Source organism: Emydura macquarii, unplaced genomic scaffold, assembly GCF_026122565.2.
Source record: "Emydura macquarii macquarii isolate MOO-44397 ecotype Brisbane River unplaced genomic scaffold, CSIRO-AGI_Emac_v2 contig_1253, whole genome shotgun sequence".
Lineage (NCBI taxonomy): Eukaryota > Metazoa > Chordata > Testudines > Chelidae > Emydura > Emydura macquarii.
This window is the reverse complement of record NW_027131390.1, coordinates 97131855-97156466: the sequence shown is the minus strand read 5'-3', so window position 1 is coordinate 97156466 and position 24612 is coordinate 97131855. Positions and strand designations below refer to the sequence as shown.

At 37.6% G+C, this 24612-nt stretch overlaps 1 protein-coding gene across 1 annotated transcript in view; it reads right to left on the bottom strand.

Moving 5' to 3' along the window:
- Positions 1–24612, bottom strand: part of DPP10 (dipeptidyl peptidase like 10) — a 397481-nt gene that overhangs the window by 309040 nt on the left and 63829 nt on the right. Inside the window, exons 2-3 of the mRNA XM_067549556.1 lie at positions 9768–9882; positions 2777–2872 (exon numbers count right to left, since the gene is read on the bottom strand). Coding sequence (XP_067405657.1) covers positions 2777–2872; positions 9768–9882 — 211 coding nt within the window. The remainder of the gene's footprint in view (positions 1–2776; positions 2873–9767; positions 9883–24612) is intronic.

Below are 24612 nucleotides of genomic sequence, written 5' to 3'. Positions count from 1 at the left end.
ATGTATATCCAACCACCACTTGGATGTTACAATGCAAAGAAGAGATCAGAACTTGGAAGAAGAAGATGTCTTTTAAAAAAACAAAAAAGGAAGAGGAGCCGCTAATTAGACCTCTCTCTTGTTTTGAATGTGAAAGTTATCTATTCATTTTAGTTATTAATTTTAGTTTAAAAAATAAAATATAGAAAAAAGAAGAGCTTATATGAAGAATTCTTGATGCTTCTGTTATATGTTAAAAATGCATAATCAACAAAACCTAGCAACTATCTCCACATTTCTTAGACAACAGCCCCTAGGAACCTACTCAATAAGTAAACAAAGCCCAACGCCTCCCCCCCCCCCATCAAATGGTAGCCCCTTCTTCCTCACAAAAGAGGCTGAAAATCTTAGGTTAGAGATGTCAGACAAACATTTTTTTGCTAAAGAATGTGTCACTGTACAAATTTCTGGGATTTATACAAATCTATTGCTAGTAAAGCATAAGTCCTAACACAAACTATTTGCAATAGATGGGAAAGTTAACAAAATTGAAAAATTTCAATAGAGAATGATGATGCCTGCATTTTCTGATAATACTAAAAACTAGCTTTCGTTAAGTGTTCTTCTTTAAGCTGGATCCCACATCCAAAGCAGCAGTTTTATCTAAAAAATCCTGCATGCTAAGCAAGCATTTATCATTTTAATATTTCCTCCAACAAAACCCCACTGCAGTCTGAAAGAGATATTCCTGAGTTTGCACTGCAGGATTGAGCCCAAAACAACAATACACAAGCATGTGCTCTATATATAAACAATATTTAATAGAACTCAAAGCCAATCCATGCCACTTTAATAAGTTATGTTCCCTGGATTTTAGAAAAACCATGAATATTTTATGTACCAGAACTATATTGTACACATTTTATTAAGATCTAGTAAGATAACTAGGCAAGAAATATTAAATATCTGATCAATAGTAGGGGAATTGTACTAACAATGAAAGTTGCAGCAAGGTTCACTTCCAACAAGCAACTATCTGCTTTAAGTAATCACTTTAGGCCAAAGCTGTTGCCAGTGCAATTTTTCTTAAGAGGAGGACAAAGTCCATAAGCAAATTTAATTGTGTATTTATATGCACGTGCAATTACTTGTGCAAGTAGAAGTAGAGACTACTCTGTCTCCATTAAGCCATTGATTTTTGCTGGTGTCTTGGGCAGTTTTTGAAGATAGGCTTCACTGTCTCTTATGTTATTTATTACTGCTGCACTGTTTGTATCCTTGAGTATTCTCTATATCACTGGTTCAATACAATGTAATTATCACTCAAATTTTTTTTTCTCAATTAGCTGCACTCATGTGCAGGCTGCTTACACCATGTGTTTACTGTGAATGGGAGAGTTATTCAGATTCATGCACAGGAAAAAGGTTTAATCAATATTCTATAGAAGAGCTTCATTTCATCATTGAGTAAGGCACAGATTGAACAAATATGGCAAAGCAAGGTGGAGAGGGAGGCAAAGCAAGACTTCTTTTCCTCTCTTGTGCATATAGTCAGGGCATAGAGGAACAGGGAATCCTAGCATTCCCATGAAGAAAGTTGCTCCAGGATAGTGCTAAGGCCAAGGGTTGGTCCCTCAAAGATGGAGAGCGACTGCATGCTTTACTTCATGAAAGAGCTCACCCTCTCCCTCTATTCCCCTGCCTGAAGCAAAACACACCTAGAAACTTCCACTTGGGAGATGCAATTCCACCTCAGTCTCCAGAGTAGACTGTCAAGTTAAATTCAGATAGTGCACTTTTATTGGGCAATCAGCGTTTCTGTTGCTTACTGATTCCCTTACTTAAGCCATATTTAGTATCTTTAAATATCTATCTTTTCAATGTGAAGGATAAACCATTCTGATTACACTTAACTTATAAACTCTACAACCACATTACAAGACTTCCTATTTTCATAACTCTTCTTTGAATACAATATTTTGCACTAGGCCTATTGTTATTCCTCAGATTATTACACCTTGAATACTACACAATTATGATGACACAAAGACAAGACAGGACACTGTGATATTTGCAAATTTCTTGCTAACAGAAAGAATGCGAAACATTTTATCTGATCAAGAAAAAAACATAATATTTCAATGAGATGACTTAAAGGCTTTTTCAGATGACATGAGTCTTAACACCATATATTATTTTTAGAACAATATGTACAATTCTTAAAGCATCTGAACAAACAAAATCTGAGATAAAATGCATAGGCATCAGCAAATTATTATAGCCGTACAAGTATGTTGAAGTTCAACCTGAATTGTGTTTGCAAATGTTGTGTGAGAGAACCATTTGAAAACCCTGAAGTTCAGATCTAAATAAACCTGTTCTTTCAATGGCCTGATTTTGTTATGAATCCACAGACAAGGTTCAGTTTCAAAAAAGACTTCCTGAATATTCCTATAAGTTCACACAGGTGATATGTAACTGCTGGTTCAGTTAAAAAATGCAATGCAACATGACCCAGGTGATCTGGATCAAACTCTATATGTAGCATTAACACAATGCCTAGATTACCAGATATTCAGATAGAGTACATATTAAAAATTAGTAACACACTGCAAACACGACAAAATTTCTAATGAATCAGCGCCTGTTCATGACTACAAAATGGAACCATGGCCAATTTCAAGAGCATTCAAAGTTTCAGATGAACCTTTCTCACAGCTTCACTAATGACATAGTGTCTCAATTCATCAAAATGTTTCTATCTACATTAAAATTACTTGATAATATATACACATACCATTAATCCATTTGGCTTCTGGATTATGAACTACAAACTCTTTTTTGAAGAGATCTTCTAAAGACAATCTGGTTTCTGATGAATTTGTAAGATCATCTAAAAATAAAGAAACAAAGCAGCATGATGTTACACGTTTCCAAAAAACTGATATTACATGCAATCATTATAAAATTGTTGGGATTATGAAGGCAGATCCTACAGCTCAAAACCAGATAATACTCATACTGAAGTCAATAATAATGACACCTATTTCAGATGTTACTAAATGACCGCAAATGAGAATATATTTTTAAAATGCCGACCCCCTGCAATCCTTCCTTACTTCCAGAAAGGAAACACCAGGAAATTCTCATTTTCTTTTGCTGAAACATCATTTATGGAAATAGCTGGTACTTCCAGAAATATTTCATTTAAAAAAAAATGTCATTAGGTAAATGAATACATTAATACATGAGATTAACGGGTATTGATAACTGAAAATCATTATTTCTTGTCAGGACACAAATCTCTAATTATATTTATCTGACAAGTCACTAGTTGCTTTAGACAAGCTTATAAGCACAGCACATGAAAGAGCTCATTGCTACCAGAACATGGGGTATACATTGCTTACATACAGTATCATTATTAGCCAACTACCAGTAGATTACAGCAATACTCCTCTATGGCACTGGGTTTTGTCTTCCTACATAACTGACTCCCCTCTGTCTGAATGTACCTTTTCTGTTGGGTTCAGATTTTGGCTTTGCATATTTCTGCTGATACGTATTTTCAATGACTTAAGAAAGTAAGTCTAGAATCACAATGGTCAAGTGGCAGAGTCTTCTCCCTTTGGTTCATCCAACATATTCCCTGCCTCAATAGAGAAAAAGAAGTATGCTCTGCAGCAGGAGCATCCCATAATACACTTAGGGTGCAAACCTGCTCCCACTGAAGTCAATAGGAGCTTTGCCACTGCCATTACTCTTGGAGTAAAAAAGAACTGATTCTAAGTCCTTTCAAATCAACTCCCAAATAAAGATCCTTGTTTTCTTAAATTTTGTCACTACTGCTTGCTTCAGCCACTTCTCCCAGTGGTATCCACAGCCTGCTGGCTGTTTTCAGGAAAAAACGTCTCTCTCCCCTGTGAGACAGAAGAGCCAGATGGCAGCAGGAGGGTCATAGAAGGGAGATATATAAGCCCCAGAATGTTCTGGGCCTGGTTCCCTGCAGACTGAGCAGGGGTTACTACAGCTTAATTAGGAGCACCTGAGGCCAAATAAGGCCCAGCTAAAGTCCTGATAAAAACCCCTGCTCCAGCCAGATGGGTGGGGGAGGAAGGAGATCTGGCAGTAGTGTTGCAATGAACCAGTGGAACCAGACCAAGAGCCACAAGAAAGATACAAGAGAACAGAGTGGGGGAAATAGCCCAGGGGAAAGAAATTCAGCTGTGAGCAGCATCAGCAGCACATAGCTGCTATTCATAGGGCTCCTGGTCTTGTGCCCGGAGTAGAGGGTGGTCCCAATTCCCTTCCCTCTCCCTGTGCACTACAGAGGCACCGATGTCCAGAGACCGGGGCAACAGGTGGTGCCCCGACCCATCACACAGAGTAAGCACGGGACCCACCATAGCAGAGAGGGCAATTTGTCACACCACACTTCCTTCTAAACTTACCCCTAACCAATTCAGAGTGAGACCTCTCATTATGCCATCCTTTTGTAATCTACACAGGTCTTTCCCCAAGGTCTCAATCCGCAGGAACCCTTTAAATACTTACTCTAATCAACTCTCTTCTCACTCTCCTTTTTCCAAGGCTAACCATGTTCCACTCTTAAAGCTTTTTCTCACAAAATAGACCTTCTAATCCCCAAATAAGACATGTTGACTTCTTGTGTACCTTTCCAAGAATTTGATAACCATTTTTAATTCAAAGCCCAGTACTGGACACAGTATTCCAAGTATAGTCTTACAAGGGCTTTACAGAGTAGAACTATTATCTCTCTTGATTTATACCTAATCCCTGTTTATACACCATGGGACCTTATTAGCCTTTCTTGCTGCTGATGCCACACACTGAGCCTCTACCATCAAACTACTGCATACTGTTACCATAGCCTCTCTTCTCCTCAGTTTCCATTAATATATTGTTTAAAGTATCCTTTGCTAACATTTTTCCTCTCCAGAAGCATCACCCTGCACTAATTACTATCAAATTCCATACCTTCCTTTCTGTTTGGCAGCAATCACCCCCCTCCACACACACCTGTGTTTCTCTAATCATCTGTAAATTTGGACACCATGCATCTCATTCCTATTTCTGAATCCTATATATAAAAATGTTAAATACAACTGGTGCTGTGAAAACTTACTTGCAACCTTCAGTTAGGCTCAAATTCCATTTATTATGACCCTATGGATCCTGTTAGTTTGCTAACTTTCAATTCAGTTTGCCAGTTTTACCAAGATGCCAAGTTATTTTTTAGCCAAACTCACTAGTTTCCTCTGAGAAATTTTATTAAATGCCTTATTAAAATCATTAAAAAATACAATGGACAGTATATGGAAGGGATACCTGAAAAGACAGCTGCACCCACTTTTCTCAGCATTTTGACAATTCGCATGCTTGCCAAGTAATTTTTGTTATAAATTGCATTTCATAATAACTTTAAATTGCATTTAGTATTTCTAAGCAGCCTTTTAAGCCATCTAGTTTAGAAAAATAGACATCTTCAGACAACTATGCTGTACAATGCTTGAAGAGTAAAACTCTCCTAATGCTATTTAAATAAAACCTAATGTGTGATCTTTTAGTCTAGATGTCCACTCTGTCAATCTCAAATTATGTAATTTTTTAGGGGAATGTTTGTTTGACATCAACAGACGCAGAAATATTCTTTTAAATTCCCAAAATGCTCATTTTATTCATGGCAAAACAAGCTGCTCATCATGTAAGCCATCAGAATCCTGCAATTCATACTTTTAATCTAAGTATAAATTTGTATGCATACAGTATAGTATATTTTCTGTCTGTTGTTAAAGACTCTCTTTTCTCCCTTAATGTTTATCATCACATTGCAGAATAGTCTACCATCTCTTTTCTATTTCCATTTTAAATTTTATTGAGTTATTCATTGAAGGGCCAACATTTCCCAGGTCTCCAATTAGCTTGATAGATTTTTGTATTTCCAGTTGAATATATATTCAACTGGAAACATAAAAATCCATATATATATTATGTAGATTACCAGAGCCAGACTTGAATTCAAGTGTTAAAAGATAAAGTGTTCCATTTTTGTAAACTGACAGCTGAACTGCTTAACAATTGGTGCACATTCATACACAAACAGCTAACTTGCTTTTTTTTTTTTTAGTGAATTAAAGACTTGGAAATGCAGAAATCGAGTAGAAATTCACTAATTTGCACTACTGGATAAGATCATGCTTTTGCAAATCACCAAGTAAATGAACAGACAATAACAAAGGAAGAATAGCGCCTCACAGAATTTACCTTGTACAGCTATTTTATAAGAGTAATTAGTTGTATTTTATAAGAGTAATTTAGTTGTAATTGTTTAGTTTAATACTTCAAATACTAAATGAACAATTTTTCCATATATAGCATCCTGCTTTCAAATATGGATTGAGAAGTGGACAGAGACCATGGTTTATTGTGTATAAATTACTGGGTGTATGGATGTGTAAAGTAGGAATTAGTGACGTTCTACTGTAATTGTTATGAATGAAAGAGACAGATTGATGAAAGGTAGGTGGTTGCTAATTTACATATCATTGATGGCCTATGGGAAATGAATTAATGGTCTCTATCTAGTTGTTAGTGTCCACATAAGAAAAACAACCTTTGCCACCACTTCTGATATTGAAGAAGTGAAGTTAAAGATTGCACAATGAGGGAGAGATCCAGTCTTGCAACGGATAATAATCCAAATTTAATATCTTCCTGAGGACTAACTCTATTTAAACAACAACAGAATATAAACCCCCATCATAAAAATTCTCCACAAATTTGGCTCATCCTCTAGTTTCCTCTGCCTCAGAAGACATTCACCTGTCAAATTCTCCTGAACTCAAAAAAGTTCACCTGTCAGTATGACTCAGTGGTAAATACCCTACTTCTCTATACACAATTTAAGTGCTTGACATCAATATATCTCAACGTAAGAGCCTACATCCCTACATAGGATCTTAGAGTCTGCTAATTTATTTCAAACAAATACACCAGCCTGCAGGCAGAACTACTGACATTCTTAAGGAGGAGCAAACCCTTCAGACTGTTGAGGTAGAATGGCAGTGCAGTGGGGAAGCCTCCATGGCCCTCATTATACCTGTTCTTGCACAGAAGCCTTTAGTGTCCAGTACTTCCAATCTAGCATTGCTCACTTTGGGTGTGAACAGTAGGAAAGAGTGAATCTGAATCCTCTAATGAGATCAATGATATGCAACATATTGCAAAACTTACGGGAATATGGTGAGATCATTATTAGTTTCACGTGAAGAACTGATCTCAGAAATTTTACCTGAGGATGATTTTTTTTTTAAAGTCACACAACCAAAAGGAATTTCAAATGTTTGAAGTGAAATAAAAACAACATAAAGGTAACAGAAATCTGTATGAAGCTGACTGAGAAACAGGTCTCCAATTGTGACTATCCTTCAATTCACCTGTTCAAACAGTGTAAAGGGGAAAAAGATGATTATATTATTTACAAGTTTGATCCCAAGATAATTTCCTTTTCTTTTCCTTTATTTTCTGGTCTCTTCCCCAAAGGTAACTGACAACTCTAAAAGTACTGGCTTCATATCTGGTTTGTGCAGAGGAAGGTCAGGCTGCTTCCCTGGAACCCCAGCTGTTCCTGAGGATTGTGAAGAAATTCAGTGTGGAAGTGTAGCCTTGTGGTCTGGTGCTTCCAGGTGGTGAATACCCCCATGGATACTTTGCGCCATTCCATGAACATGCTAATCTGCTGAATGAGCAAAGTGACAGTGTGACTCTTTTAATCTTAAACTCTTAGACCCAACTACAAAATAGACAACTAGTTTCCGCTTGTGTTTGTGACTCCTGATTCTAATTTACATAGAAAGTTTCAGTGGGAGACATCATACCCCAGTAAATAGGGCCTGACTTCCATTTCCCAGCTCTGCCCCTGACCAGCTGTGTGACACTGGGGTCACCTCTATGTCTTCACTTTCCCATCTGCAAACTGGGGATAATAATGTCTCTATAAAGCACTGATCTCTATGGATGAAAAGCCTTATATACAAGAAAAATATTATAACTACATGGAACAACTTGCATTCCTCAGTATTAGCTTGAGGAAAATACCCTAAAACCAGTCAAGAGCACCAAAATAAACATATTCTACATGCCTTGTATATCATCTAACCAACTACGATTCTTTTCCTCATTAATGACCTTAATATTACTCTATTTGGAATTTAACATAAATGCTATAATAAGACTTTTCAGACATTTAGGAACCAGTGAAGATTAATAGTATGAGCAAACAATGTAAAATGAACAAGTTCCTTCACTTTGAAGAAGTAAAAAATACAACTACAGGAGTCCGATTCTCTTTTAACGATAGGTAAGATATCATGATTTCTGCCTGTATTCCTCATTATCAATAGAATGAATATCTGCTTAAATTAGTTCTACAAATGCAAGTTTTATTTCATGTCATAATAAAAACCCTTGAAACTTGTATTAATAATTTTTCTTTGGTTTTAACATGGCTTATATCCTTTACAAAATAAAATGAAAAGACGATGTCTCTATTAATGTCAAGGTGGGTGAGGCAATGTCTTTTATTAGACCAATTTTTGTTAGTGAAAGAGAGGTTTCTAGCTTACACAGAACTCTACTATTTTATTTTTTAAAGTTTTTTATTAATGTCAATATTTGTATGCAACTAATGTCACAAATTCTTACAACCAATAACTTCTACAACATTTGTTCTTCTCTTCGGAACAATGAGTAGGATTTGAATTGCTGTTTTAAGCTTTAGAAACACACAGCATGTATTGTGGTGACTCCTGTTTAGTTCTAGGCAAGAGATTACATGCCCCACAATGTAATGGAATGTGCTAGTTAACTGCAAGCAAAAGCTATTATTTCTGTTGGACTTAGCAGTATGCATTATTATACTTAGCTGTTGTCTAGACAACATTACAAATGATAATGGGGAAAGGTTAAGAACTTGCTTGCCTGAGATGTACATTGTGAGGAAAACAAGTCCTGCCAAAGATATGCACAAGTTATATGGAGCTCACCAGATAGTCTAACTAAAAACCAAACTGACCACAATTATCAATAAAAAGCATAGAAGATAACTGATGGATGTTAGACTCTACAGAAGTGCCAAGTGTGGCAATGTTACCTTCTATCTGGGCTGCTATCCCTGTTTAAAAGTTTGCTATCCCAATAGAAAAAGGACTTCCTCTAAAAATATTTCTTGGATCAAATCAGAATCAAGAAAACTTGCAGCAAAATCAAACTTCTATATGTAGGAACTTGCAGTGTCCAGGACCTGCTTGAGAGGCAAATTTTTTTTTTTTTTGCAAATCAATTGTTAAATAGTTTCAGTTCTCTGTTTGATTTATTGTGTCTATATGATAGTGAGAGATGCATATACATTGGTGTGGTTGGATATAAACATTTCATGTTCAATATTAGCACATTTTAAACAGTGTTCTGTATATATACACCAAGGGATCTGAAATTACACCAGGCGACAACCACCTGTGACTTTCATTCATTTCACATATTTTGAAGCTAATGGGGATTTTGAGCAGGTATAAAATGGCAGATCCCAAGTGTGTGTCAATTAGGTCATTCTGTGCCTGCTTTGGGTACTGAAATTCAAGTAGCCAGAAGATAAAATGTGCAAAGGCAAGAGTTAATGTTAAGTCATTTTGAAGATTACATTATGAATCAAAATGCCTTCAGTAAGAAATATATATATATATATATAGAAAGTGAGAGAGAGAGATTACCTGGGGTTAAAAGAATGACAGACATGGTGATGAGTGAACATACAACTAGAATCACCAGCAGTGCAATTGCAATTCCCTTCCAATTCCTCTGCGGAGGGCTGTTACTTCCAAGCTCCTACAGAGATTAAAAAAAAGTTTCATAATTACATATAATCCTGAAGAAATGTATTAATACAAAAAATGATTCTGTGGATAGTTATCACACTATATGTGAGCTGATTAACATCCTTCCCCTCTCTGCAGCTCAAAGTTATTCAAAGTTATGTAATTCCTAGATCTTTTTAATAGTGATATCTTTTTAAACAATTTTATTTGCCTAAGAGACAATCAAACTGATCTTACACAAACTGTCCAAAATATGACTGGTGTTAATATGTGCTGAACATAAACTTCAGGACAATATCAATTGGCACTTTTACAAGGTAATTACAGAAATAAAATATGGTAATTTACTGTAATTCTACCTAAAATGGTATGGACCATAAAGGTTCAAATACACATGCTTTTAATATACAATGTTAAACTTATTATTTGTAATAGAAAGTATTTACAAAACTGCCAGAGGCACCAAATATTCCATCTTAAACTGAACAGCGTTTCTTCCTCTATACAGTAGTTCATCTGCAAACTGCTCCCTTATTACTCATAAAAATCAACAGTGGCTTGTTACAAAATTAAACGAATGCTTCTGTAATTACTATTCTATGTAAGCATATATTCTCCTTTGGTTACATGTGTAGCCTCTGTTAAAATTAGCCAAATGGGATTTAATTTGTCTACAGGAGTAATGCATGGTGTCTATTCTGTCTAGGATTATACTGCACCATCACTGGTACACCTAACTGCCTTACAGAATACCATCTTTACAATTTTTGCCTTTTATTTTTTGTAATTTCCTTTTGCACAGTTTAGCATCTGAGAAAATTTGAAGACCTTTTCTTCCACAGGTTTTGTCTTTTGAGGTATTTAAACTGACTTCCTTCTCTTTACTACATGTGCCTTGAACAATGGTGAAACATTATTCAAAGGCACAATGAGGAAGACAGACAAGCAGTCACTGTTACGTTATTAATGTAAATATTTGGACTAGATCTTACTCTTCATGAGTGCAACCCCACTTAACTGAAACCAAGTTGCATATATGTTAAATGAGATGGAATTTGACCCCAGAACTGTGTGTCTGATTCTTCACCAACAATTAACAATATTTAGTCCAGAGCATACGGACTAGCACAGTTCCCTTATGTGATGGTAAGGATTGCTATTCCCACTTTTTGTACCGTTTAATAGGTGCTAATGTGTAGGTGTCATTTTGTTGTATTTGCTGTGTAGAGAGCACACTTCATGTCACACAAAAATATTAAGATGGTCCTGTGAGTTTAATATTGGTGGACAGAATCCTTAACATTGAATTCCAGCATAGCCAACCATTTTTCTCCAACACCATCAGCAATTTAAAATTTAGAGAAATACATATTATCTTCGCACTTAAACAAAGATAAAGGACTAAGAGAAACAGAGTTGTAGTGAGGAAACTTGATATCAAATCACAGTGCTTTTTAAAGGTTAACTATCATTGCCTCACTGCCAAACAGTGACAGATTTACCGAGTCTCACAACTTAGTTTTCCTGCTTGCAGCAAAAATCAATGACAGAATCAGGGTATTTTTGTTTATTTACAAATGTACTAGATTCTGGTTTTTTAAGTGTGGGTGGGAAAAAAGAGCACAAGGGCAACCCCCTCTAGGCGAACTCTTAGGCCCAGCACTTCTGCCCTGAGTCAAGAGGCAGCTCACCTGCCTCAGTCTCTTCCAGGGACCAGCATAGACCTACAAGCCAAAACTGTCTACTGCTTCTTTTCTCCAGCTTCTTCTGACTCACTCCACCTGCGTAAATGCATACAGAAGCTGTTCATGGCCTCTGCTGTAGGTGCATGGCTTACCAGGAAAGTATGGGCCCTTAGCAACACAACACCGTTTCTGCGTGTGGAGATCGTATAGCTTTTCAGGTTTCCCTGGGGAGCTTCAGCTTGGGTTACTACATCAAGTTTCATTAAAGGAACCTGAATAATGAGACCAGAGTTGAACAGAGTTCTTGGGGAACCGAGTGAAAGAGGTCTTGGAGACTACCCCAACAATCAGCCCCTTTTGTAATACTATATAAAGTATTGTCATGATCCATACATTAATTGTGGCCCAACCCTACTGCCTTTGCTTATGTGAGAATCCTGCTGATTTTAATGAGACATTTTAGGTAAATAAGGGCCCCGGTTATCAGACCTTTCTTCTGGAAGTCATTATAGCAAGTAATACAAACTTTATTCAGCCATCAGATAATGGAACTTAATAACCATTCAACAGAGTGACTGCCAATTAAAATACGCATGCTAAGAAAGAAAAAAAAAGTAGCCATCCCCAGTGAATTGTGCATATCACTACTTCTAGGGAATGACATTAACAAACAGATGCTAGAAATCATGATCATGGTTCTTTGTACATAGGGTTGTAAACATTGTTTGGTTGGAAAGATGATGGTATTCAAAGCATCTTTCTTTGCTGAAACAAATATTGTTGCATAACAAAAGGAAACATTTTAAATATTCTTCTGCATTGTTTTGTAAGAGAAAGATCAATATAAACAAATTTAGAATGGAGGGACCCGGTGCTTCTTTCATGCCATTATAGAGCCGGAATGACTCCATTGAAGTCATTGACCTATAAAAAGCCATCTGAAAATCAGTAGAAGGACAAGGCACCAATTGATGCAGTAGAGGACAAGAAGTCCTGGCTGAAGAACCCCAACACTGATCCCCTAACTTCAGACAGATGATGTGGGATGAGAGTTCCAAATGCAAGGATATCGTTTATTCTTACTTGGAATTAAATTGGAATTAGCATATAATGAACTAACTGGACCACACAACTGTGGCCTCATATCACTGTTACCCTTGTTCTACCATTTTCCCTCCTGTGTTTATACATTTGTTTATTCTTTTCTCAAAATTAGGCACCAGTCCCCCCATATATTATAAATTTTAATAGTATTACAACATAACACTATATTATAAATTTTAATAGTATTACAACATAACACTATATTATACATTTTAATTATAATTATATAAATTATAAATGAGAGGAGAAGCAGGACAGAGGACTTAAGGCCTCATCCTCCAACCAGGCAGTCCATTCATTACACCTCCTTGGAACTCCTTCCACGATCATCCTGGCTGGTATGCTTTAGTTGGGGTTGGCCCTGCTGTCAGCAGGATGTTGGACTAGATGACCTCCTGAGGTCCCTTCCAACCCTAATCTTCTTTGATTGGGCTGTAAAATGTTTTGATATAAAGTAAAATTATTCCTATTCAGCAATAAGCCATATACAACCTCAGAAACTTTTTTTCATAGTTCATCTCAAAGTGTTCATAAGCAAGAGGCAATTACGTTTTTTTTTTTTTAGGACTATATGTCATTCATAAATCAAAACATGTCATTTTAGTCTGGGTAGGACAACCATGGAGACATATAAAATGATGCATGGTGAAGAGAGAAATTTAAGAGGGAGTCATAGGATGAAAGTCCTCTGATACTACAAAAGAGTCTCTTAAGTAAATGTGTGGCTTACAAAAACCATGAATAGACAGATGGGGTTTCAAGAGTTCTAGATAGGCTCTTATACCAAAATAGTGTGAAGAAAAATACCAGGTTGTTTTAAAAACCCTATTATAGATTTCACAGTAAAATTCTAATGAATCAGAAAATGGCCACTCATAGCATACCACCATCAAAAGGATTCTCATTATTTAAAATACCCTTTTTCCCCAGGATCATTTAATTGCATTCTCACCAGATACAATCCCTAAGTGGTATACATTTGAATGTAATTTGTGATTGAGTAAACAGTTAAAACACAGATACAAAGAGGTAAAATTCCAGTTAAAAAAATAATGTGCACCAGCCATTGAAAATCCTACTGTTTTCAGCCACCTTTCTGTCCAGTATACTGGGGGGCAAATTCTACTCTCAGTTGAATGTCGGACCTCATTAATATCAGTGGGTGGCATACATGTAATTATAAATGAAAGGATATTTTGGCCCTGAGATCCAGGACCTGATATCAGCCTAGTTTTGCCTTTACAGGATTCACAACATTTAATTTGTTTCTTGGTATCACTACGGAAGTTCCTATCTATACCTACCCTGTCTACTTTAATCTCAGCTGCAGTATCTCTAAGCAGTACAGGACATAGAAGTTATACAGTAGTGGTGGTGCTGGACTTCAGTAAGCATGCTCAGGGGAAAACACCTATCATAGATGTGAGAAATAATAGGCTTTGGGACAGCTAGTCTTCTTTTGATCAGAGAAGGAAAGTCCTAAAGCAGTTCGAACAAGCAACATTAAAAGTTAAATACATTGACCCAGGATAAAGAAATAACTCTTTCCCTCTCTCCAGAGCATCAGATCAGGCAGAATATTCAAAAGAAAAAAAATTGACTTTCTGAGTAAGATTTAGGCCCTGGGCTGGTGAACTGCAGATACTACATAGATACAAATTAATCCAGGAAATGCTTTTCTTTAAAAATGGATTCTTTGACTGTAGAAAACCAATATTTGTCCACAAGTTCAACATAAAGGCTTGTGAAAAGGTGGGATGAGGGTGGATTGAACCAATCCTATGAGAGAAACAAACAGATGCAGCCTCAAATGGTTCTACTTGCCAGTTAAATTTCCTGATAAATAGCTCAGCTGAGTGAAGCAGCCAAATTCATAACTTTTTGCTGTGTCAATGTCTGCATTTCATTTCTGTTGAACCGAGTCCTAAGGGGAAAGGGCATAACTTGCTGTCACATTGGCTTCACGAATACAGGTATTAGGAACAGTATCCTGGTGCTTGGTGGCTTTGTTTGCATCTCCTAGTATAGGTTACCTTCACAGCTATGTGATCATATAAAAAATAACACCTTCTAAAATTAAAACTTGTAGAGACAGGACATGACACAGAGATGACATGTTCAGGCTGCAGAAAGAACATGAGTCAGTTCAGGGCCTCAGTGCCCCTCTAAGATAAGTCCCATTCTCTTAGAAATAAAATCTTGCAAAACTGCAATGAAAGTCCTATATGGATGATATTTCAGGGGAAAAGTGATATAAACTGTTATTCCTAAAATACACAAGGAGAATATGCATACATTACTTCTTTCCAACTTTATTACATTCAACATTCAATAATGCTCCAGATGTTTCTGATCTGCACCAAGACCCAGCTTAATGTTAAATAATGCTGCAGATATTTATTATCTAATTTGACTTTGTACATTCCAGTACAGGAAGAAAGTTAATAAATATGAGATTTTTCTCCCTCTTCCTCCTTACTCTGGACTTCTCACCCAAAGTACCATAAGGATATATCTGTAACATACGACACTTTAAAACAGTCTAAATCTTCCTTCAAGATGATTATTATGATGGAGCCTGGGGTCAAACCACAAGAGAAATAACACATTCATGTGGTATCAAATACAGGAAATTAATCTCTTTAAATTCAATTCATATATAGATGTTTTGTTCATCTGGGATTTAAAATGTCAGGAGTTCATAATTTAGGAAAGCCATTTTCTTTGAAGTAGAATTGGGAACATACGTTAGGAAAGAGAATAATTTTACATTAATAGAATATTATTCAAAAACACATCTGTAGCAATTATTAGTTGTATAAACTCACAATCCCTCTTGTAATTAACACAGCCAGAAACAATTCAGAGCTTTCTTTTCAAAGGCTTCTAAGTTACACAATTTTTATTGTTAATCAATGTACATGAAAGCCTTTAAGGCATAACTTCCATTGCAAGCATGTATGAAACTGGCCAGGATACCGAAACAATAGCATTGCTTTAACATGCAGAGTTAACATAGTAACTTGGTATTATGAATCTTATTAGAAAACTGCATTTTTCCATCTTCTTAGAATTACCAGTAATTTTGAAAGTTCTGCCTTTCCCCTTCTCCTGTAATGACTACTACACAGTCTTGCCACCAACAATGGAATCTGATCTATAACAAAGGACAGGAAACTAAGGTTAGTTCCACAAAGGGAACTAATTTTAGTTGCCTACATCCAATTATATACTCAAAACTCCAGGATGCTGCCTAAATTGCCTAGGTAACTAAATTTCTGCTGGTGTGCATGCGCAAAGCTACTTAAACAGTTCAGCAAGATCCTCAGATTAGGCAATCCTCACCTCTCTCACCTCACTTCCTCCTTGTATAAAATATTTAACTATTTATTGCAGCAGGGAACTGGAACCTGGGTCTTCCACCTAAGTGCCCTAATCACTGGGCTATAGAGTCACTCTCTCTCTGGCCCAATGACTATTTAAATATTTTAGACAATAAGGAACAGCTCCAACAGGAAACACTGAGAAAGAATACCCTATAGACCGGCAGTAAGAACAGTTATCTAGACAATCAGAGACCTGGATTCAAGTCCCTGCTCCAAATCAGGCAGAGTAGATTTCCCACATCCTTGGTGACTGCTTTAACTACAGGATATACGGGGAAGAGGGACCACCTTGCAGTTTCTTTTTGGTTTTTCTTTTTTCCATGAAAAGACTGACTGACCTGAGAGACACCTAACTCCAGGAGGGGGTTCATGGCTATGAATCTTGAGACAGGGCAAGCATCTTTATGCAGTCCAGAGTTAGGTGCCTAATTCCCTTTGATGGATGGGGCTTAGGCCACATCCCTCCCCTCAGCATTCCCTACTGGATAGCTGTGGTGACGCCCGGCTCAGCACACTGGCTTTTTGTGAATCCCATTTTTTAGGCACCTAACTCTCCTCATGCATTGTATATGAGCCTGGGAGCCTAACGTGGATTCCACTAGGTGGTAGTATACCTAAATGGTACACATTGAACCTCTGAGTCTAACTTCCTTTTTTAGATCTAGCCCAAAAGTACTAAAGACTAAAATTATATGCAGTATTGTTGTAGCAATGTCGGTCCCAGGATAGTAGAGAGACAAGATGGGTGAGGTAATATCTTTTACTAGCCCAACTTCTGTTGGTGAGAAAGACAAGCTTTCGAGCTTACACAGAACTGAAGAAGAGTGTAAGCTTAAAAGATTGTCTCTCTCACCAATAGAAGTTGATCCAATAAAAGATATTACCTCACCCAACATGTCTCTCTAAAGATCAAAAGGTCATCTGCCTGTAAACTCTACTTCAGACCACAGCACTTGGTTTATAATGTTTCACAACAATCTTATAAATGTCTGCAGTGGCTAGTTGCATATCATGAGTTAATACAGAGCATACAGTCAAGGTAACGTTCAGAAACAAATGGGTATGCAGAAGAGCAATGCAAACCTTTCCAAGACTGTTGGGCCATGAAAACCTAAAGGTTTATGTCCTACTGGAAGTATTTTTCCCAAGGCTGAAACTCAGTATAAAGCTACAGGTAAAGGTTAGTTTCAATGAATTTATGTCTACTTGAACTGGATTAAACCAAGTCACTAATATGCCATAGCAGAAGGAGCACAAGGCCTCAGCTCTGATGTCAAAAGAATTCTGATGTCAGGGAAATAAAATATCCTTATAGAAAATGTTATGTCCAAGGCATAGACACAGAGAAGTTATATTTAAAAAAAAAATAAAGTACTCTTTCTGGAAGGTTGCAACATAATACCACTTTATTTCTAAGAAGCCAGAACCCTAACACACAAGACCCAAAAGCAGGAAGAGGCAAGTAACTGAGGTATTAGGATGCTGCCTGCCAGAATCAGTCTTTCAGAAATGCAACGACAGAGAATTTTGTGTCCCTGCTTCTTAACTAAAATGACGCACTTCTCCCTTGTGAAATGAGTGAAAATGTATTTTGCTGAGATGCACTGAACTTTCCGTAACATGGGATGGACGAAACTAATCCAGCACACAGGAGAGTTACCATATGGCTATCACTATGTAAACTCCATGAACCTAAAATTGATCAAAAGTAGTTTATTCTTAACGTTTGTGGCTAGCCAAATACGGGAAATTACATATAACATGGACAGAATGTTCACAGATGAAGGTAACTTCTGCTGGTTTGTGGATGCTATTCAAAGTCAAAGCTGGACTTGTTTACGCAGTACTACAGTATTCAGTCATAAAACCATGTCTATATGCACTGAAGTACACTCTTGATTTAGAGCCCCTTCAAGCAGAAGTTCCATCAGTGGGATGTTACAGCAGCACATGGTGACTGCCCCCTCCCTTTGACAGGGAAGCTTCAGGGAAAAGTGGGAGATGTCGTGCAAAAAGAGGCTTAGTCCACACAGCCAGGGAACATGGTGATTCAACACATTTCATTGCAGCCTCTGACAGTGGTGCATCTTTTGAAGCCTTCAGTGAATATATAGAAATATTGTTCCCTCCCTGCCTCCTGGAGGGAAATCATGAGTGAAAGCATGCAGCAGAACCACTGCCTACTCTTGGGGTATCATTAAAAGCAACTAAATATCAAGGCCCTAAAATTGAGACACCCCTCAAAATGCATTCAGAGAAAAATTTCTAATGGGGTTTCTTTCTAAGCATTTACAAACAAAACGACTTTGAATGAAAAACCCAGGTCTAAAGAAGAAATATTGACACTGAAGAATCATAGTTTTTCCATCACTCCCCCTCCCGCTTCTAACAGATCGAGGGTAGCACACAACAATATTTACTGAGACGTATAACAATGAAATATAAAATGAAGAATTTGCTAAATGGTACAGTTAAAAGCTTTTTTCGTTGTACTTTTAATGATTTTAATGATACTGAATGAACACAGATGACATGATACTTGGGCCATAGCTTTGCGGGCATAAATGTGGTTTTGCCAATTCTTCTTTTACACAGAACTGCTGATCTGTTTAAAATGATGTTATTGCTGACAGAACAAAGGTAACCTGTTGTGTTGGAAGAAGAAGAAGGTAAGAGATACACAAATATGTAATGATAAATCATTTAAAAAAACACCTTTTTTCGGAGAAAACCCCGGGCAGGATGACATAAAATTACATGACCCAGAAACTGCAAATCCAGCAGAAAAAATGTAGACATTAGGTAACTGAGGTTTGTGCATGGGTTATGGGTTATATATGGGTTATCTAAAATCCAAAGGATTGATTTGATGTGCTAAAAGCCAACTGGATAAAAAAAAAGATCTAAGTGAGCATGGGCCTAAACAGAAGAAACACCAGAAACTGAAAAACAAATACTGAAGGACCAGACCAAGGGACCAAAGAAGGTGGTGGATATCATGGAAGTTGCCTGAATGTAGTAACGTGGATCCATTTACCACTTCTCTCGTTGTATTGTTTAATACTGGCATAAATATATGTCCAGACATTAAACAGACAATAATTCCATCTGAAATTGTATAAATAAAGGCAATTGATTAAGGTTAAATTGGGCGGACTGGTGACTCAGTTTCCCAACTTTTACCGCCAACTGTAACCTTGTTCAAGGCAAATACTTCTGGGGCAGAATGGGCCAGGCTGGCAGAGGGAATTGTACTTTGCTATGCCAACAAGAATGAATGCGACTCTATAGCTTCAATGTATTCATGACATTAAGACTTCCAGAATCTACTTCATGAAACATTGCCATTTGCAGTCCATAAACATAGAAAGACATAATAAACATAATAAACTTAAAAAGACAGGTATACTCCTGCTGTAATTTAGGAATCGTAAAAGGTATGTCTGGTGTACATTTAATAAAAGGCTTTAGTCTTCATGGAGCTTCTGACTATACAGCTTGCCTTGTGATTGGTATTAAACATAATCTTCACTGATTTTGCAGGGCTGTTTGTGCAGGAAAATGAATATAGCAACAATTTTAAAACTTTGATTAAACTGATGGTATCTGTAGCTCTCTGACTGTTTTTGAATAATTCCATGGACTAGATAGCAAGGAAGAATAAAAAATCCACATCTATGAAGTGGTATGGTGTCGTTATAACCCATTTGCGTAAGTATCAATATGTCTCACACATCATGCTGCTTTTGTGATTCACAGTATTTAAGGATTCCATTGCTCTAGTTCTTGTCTGAATGATTATGGTCTCACAATTACTTGCGCTGGTCAATGTCTCTATTCATCAAAACAGCAGAGCTTTCTTTCAGAGTCATTGTGAAGTGTCAGTATTACAGAAGTCCATGATTCTCCCTCAACTGTGTGGATAGGAGCTTTTTTTTAAAAGGAGCAGCTTGTAAACTGATTATGCTGCTAGAAAAAGTGCATTGTGGGAACTTGGATGAGGGGTCGGGGGTTCTTTCTTTTCATATTTTTATTTCTCTGTGTTTGTGCTGGTAAGAGGAACACCTCTCACAGATGAACCAAATTATATATTATAAACCCTATTTTAGCTGAACTGAACTGAGGCGAGCCCTGGTCTCCACTTAAAATTTAGATTGACCTATTCATTTCAAAGCATGTTCCCCTTTGATTCCCAGTCTTCCTTTCATGACTCAGGATAATCAGGATATTCAGACATGGTTTGAATAAGCATCTTGGGCCAGATTTTCAAAGGTATTTAGGCACTTAAAGATGCAGCTAGGCAAAGACACTCAGGCAGGTTGCATGGCTAACTCCCATGTTTGAAAATTCCACTAGGCATCTATCTACAGCTTTAGGCACCTAAATTTGTGGTGATTTACAGGGCAGCAGGCCCTCAGGTAGTTCTGATTAACCATCACTTGTAGCTGCCAGAGAAACACTAGGGCTGAAGTGACTTGTGATACCATGGAATCTGGAAACCTAGTTCTAAAATCCATTTAGTGGAAGCTTAATTGGAATTGCTATGTTTGACTTCAACCAGATAAGGGCAGAGCTAGATACTATTAACATATCTAATAATGGAACTACTGTGCTAGAATTGGATAAAGTGACAGACTGATTAGGAGAGACTTTTTTTTTTTTTTTAATTACAACTCTTCAGGCCCAAACTGGAACACTCTAATTAGAGACAACATGAAATTAAGAAGAAAGCAGAAGAAGCTGAAGTATGTGCAAAAGCACTTTAAATAACAGTACATTTTCCAAAAGTTTTCAAGAGCAATTGTATTGCATCAGGAATTCTCAGACTGTTTAATCAGTTTTAAAAGATATTTTTGTCAATGGCTTTCCAGCTATTGTTAGAACCTGCATGAGACACTTTTAAATAAAAAGGCAATTTAGACTTAAGATGCCTCAATAACGTTTAGCATTTATATAGTGCTTTTTCGGATCAAAATATTTTAAATTAATCAGTCATCTTATTATTTATATTACAGTAGCACCTTGAGGTCCCAACACAGGAGTACCTCTGTATTAGGTATTGTGCATACACACTGTAGATGACTAAACTCTTCACTGTAGTGACTATCTAAATAGACAAGACTCAAAATGTGGAAGAAAGGAAGTATAATAATACCCATTTATTTCTAGGGATCTGAAATATAGAGGGATTAAAAGACTTCTAGGTCACACACAGAGTCTCTGTGGCAAACATACCTCTCAAGTGCCCCACATTGTGAAGGACATCCCACACTAAGCCCCAGTTTTTAAAGTTGCCCCACATAGCCATTGCAAAGTCCTGTAGGGGAGCAGTTCCTAGGAGGGGGCAGGGAGGTAATATTGACAGTGCTCTGCACCCAGTGCAGTCATGGGAGATAGGTGCACTGGCAAATATGGTTTAGGTGAGGAGCTGTTAGAAGCAGAGTCGCTGGTGGGTCAGTGTGGGTGCCAGCCAGGGCAGGGCAGGGCAGGGGAGGGAGGGGAGGAGGTCACTGGGTTGGATAGGAGGCTGGGCCTGCTGTTTTTTCTCATCCCAAAATAGACTGACAGCTGGGGAACCTTTTCAGCATGTGGGTGGGGCAGATCCTGGGGAGGGGAGCATTGCAAACACTCAGAAAGGAATTGTTGCTGGACTTGTTATTTTGACTAAAACACTCAACACACTGCACCCACACTGGAAACTTTTTGAAAAACTTCAAATCCTTTTTAATTTGACTTGGTGTCGAAGCCAAGTTGCATTAACAAAACGTGTTGAGGGATCCATTACCCTAGAGAAATCTCCTATGAGCTAAGAGATTTTTTACAGCACACATATGTGAAGAATAAGAAGTAAATTAACTTATTTCATTATAATAAATTCCCACGTTTGCACACACAAACAATATATATATAGTGACTTTATTCATCATCCCCTTAATCCCCTAGAGACCAGTGTTTAGAGCACTCACCAGGGATGTGGGAGACCCAGGTTCAATTTCCCACTGTGAATGAATCAGAGCAAGGATGAACTTGGGCTTCCCACCTCTCAGGAGAGTACTTGAAGCACTGGTCTATAGGGTATTCTGGTGTGGGTCTCAGTCTCTTGTCGAAGCTGTTCCACTTGTGTTAAATAATCATTGGGCCAGGGAAAAGAAGAGAGAGTGTGTAACTCTAGCCTGGTGGTTAGGACACGCACCTGGGAGGGGGGACACTTGTATACCAGTCCCTACGCTTCCTCCAGTGGTTTTATGAATGGCATTTCCAAATTTCTTTTCCTTTTAATAATTAAAAAAAAAGTTAAAAATGCCTGAAACAATTTCTTTTTGTTTTTGTTTCTTGTTTCCCTGAGGAAACTGAAAATGTTTTGGCTTGAGTTGATCCAAATTGATTGATTTCATTTGGCCACCAAACCAAAAAACTGATTATTCACCCAGCTCTACACACTGGAGCTCCTTTTTTACAACAATCCTGTGCCTAACAACTAGACCCCACTTTTCTCCGTAATTCTCTACCTACTTCAGACTAAAAAACATTTGGTTTTTAGTCATATTAGAATTGGATAGTGTGTTTTTCTAGACAAAGGAATACCATGAACATGTAAAATTTTGTTTCTTCTTTATGTTTCAGGGCAAAATGACCATATGGGAGATTTCAAGGTTAGGTTTTTGGTGTCAGATGACAAACAACTAATACCCAGAGCTGAAGAAGAACTTGGTTTTGCTTGAAGGCTTGTCTCTTTCACCAACACAGTGGGTCCAGAATAAGATATTATCTCACCCACCTTGTCTCTCTAATACACAGCTATTAATTTATGCTGAGATATATATCAAGTCTTACTAACCCAAGGTCCCATTGTACATATTGACCCAAAGAAGTCATGCTCCCATTTAGAAACAATATAGATGCTGGTAGCATTAAATGGCATGACATTTTTCACAAATATGTTGAACAGTGTGGTTCTGCTGAATCTTTTTCCCCCAGATGTACAATTAAAAAGCAATGGGAGCTATTGGGGAAAATATTCTTGGGGATTTGTTGGTCATTTTACAGGGTCCATTGATTTCAATGGGAGACGTGTAAATCCCACAATTTTTTCTGCAAGCTCTTCTTACTCTAATGGACAACGTTATATAAAACATTTTAAAAGCCTCTTTATCCATTATATATTTCATGTGGGAACGTGAGCAATGCAGTAAGTCAGTAGAACTTGACTGATTTAAGGATAACTGGAATGCTTCTTAGAGGGAATGTTTCATTACACAGGTCAAAAAACAGCTCTGTTCTCCTCTAGGTGTTATAATAGTTCTCTCATGCAGATATGCCCATCAGCACCTAGCCTAGGGCAAGCTTAATTAAAGTAAAAACCATTAAGATCTTAAAAGTGCTGTTTTGACTTGAACCAGAATAAGTTAAAATACTCAATTATTTAAAGTTTTGGGATATGTATTGTATTGCAGTATCTCTCCTAAACAGAAAGCTGCTTGAAAGTCAAATGTCACTATAGTCTAATTTTCCAGATTCCATATTAATGCAAACAAAACAGACCAAACAGATAACTAGGGCCAGCTTAAGAAATCCTTGGCCCTCTGTAAAACCACTCTATTAGATTCCTGGCCGCCAGGGTCAAATCTCTTCACTGCCTTCTTCCAACCATTTACTTCAAACTCCTACTGCTCTGACAGCTGGGAAGTTTCAGTCTCCTGGGGGAGACAAGGTGGGTGAGGTAATCTCTCTTATTGGATCAACTTCTGTTGGTGAGAGAGACAAGCTTTCAAGTTATGTAGAGCTCTTCTTCATGTCTGGGAAAGGTAGTTAGCGTGACATAGATAAACAGGAAGTGGAAGGGACTGCTTAGCATAAGTAGTTAACACATATTGTAAGAAACCTTTCAAAGTGAAATGTCCAGTTAACCTCCTCAGTCAAAGGACAAAAAGGGGGGGTAGTGAGTCACAGATTTTTGTAATAAGCTATAAATCCAGGGTCTTAATTAAGACCATGGGTTTTAGTGTCTAGCAAAGTTAGGAATTTAAGATCACAGGCTCATCTTTTGAAGGTATTGTGCAGACTTCCTTTTAGGACAAGGATTGAGAGGTCATATATGTAGCGATTGTTTTGTGAAAAGTCTGAATCATGGAATGGGCCACCCAAATACCCTGAGAGAACCTGTTTCAATACTGAAATAAACCCTCCAACTCCACACCCCGAACTGTCACCTACCACCCCACCCTAGAACCCATATGGGATATCACTGAACAATTACAACCCATACTCGATGATCACACCCTGAAAGAAATCTTTCCTGAACTCCCCCACCTGGCCTTCTAACAATCCCCCCAACCTTGACAAGCTCATCATCAGAAGCAAGCTCCCCACAGACCAGGACCCATCAACTCAAAAGCGACACCGGCCCTTGCCACAACAGATGCAAAACTACTCCATATATCTCCACTCCCCTGCAACACACCTTTCAAGATCCAGGGTCCTACACATACCTATCACAACATGTGGCCTACTGCACCCAATGCACTAAATGCCCAGTAACAACTATGTGGGTGAAACCAGACAATC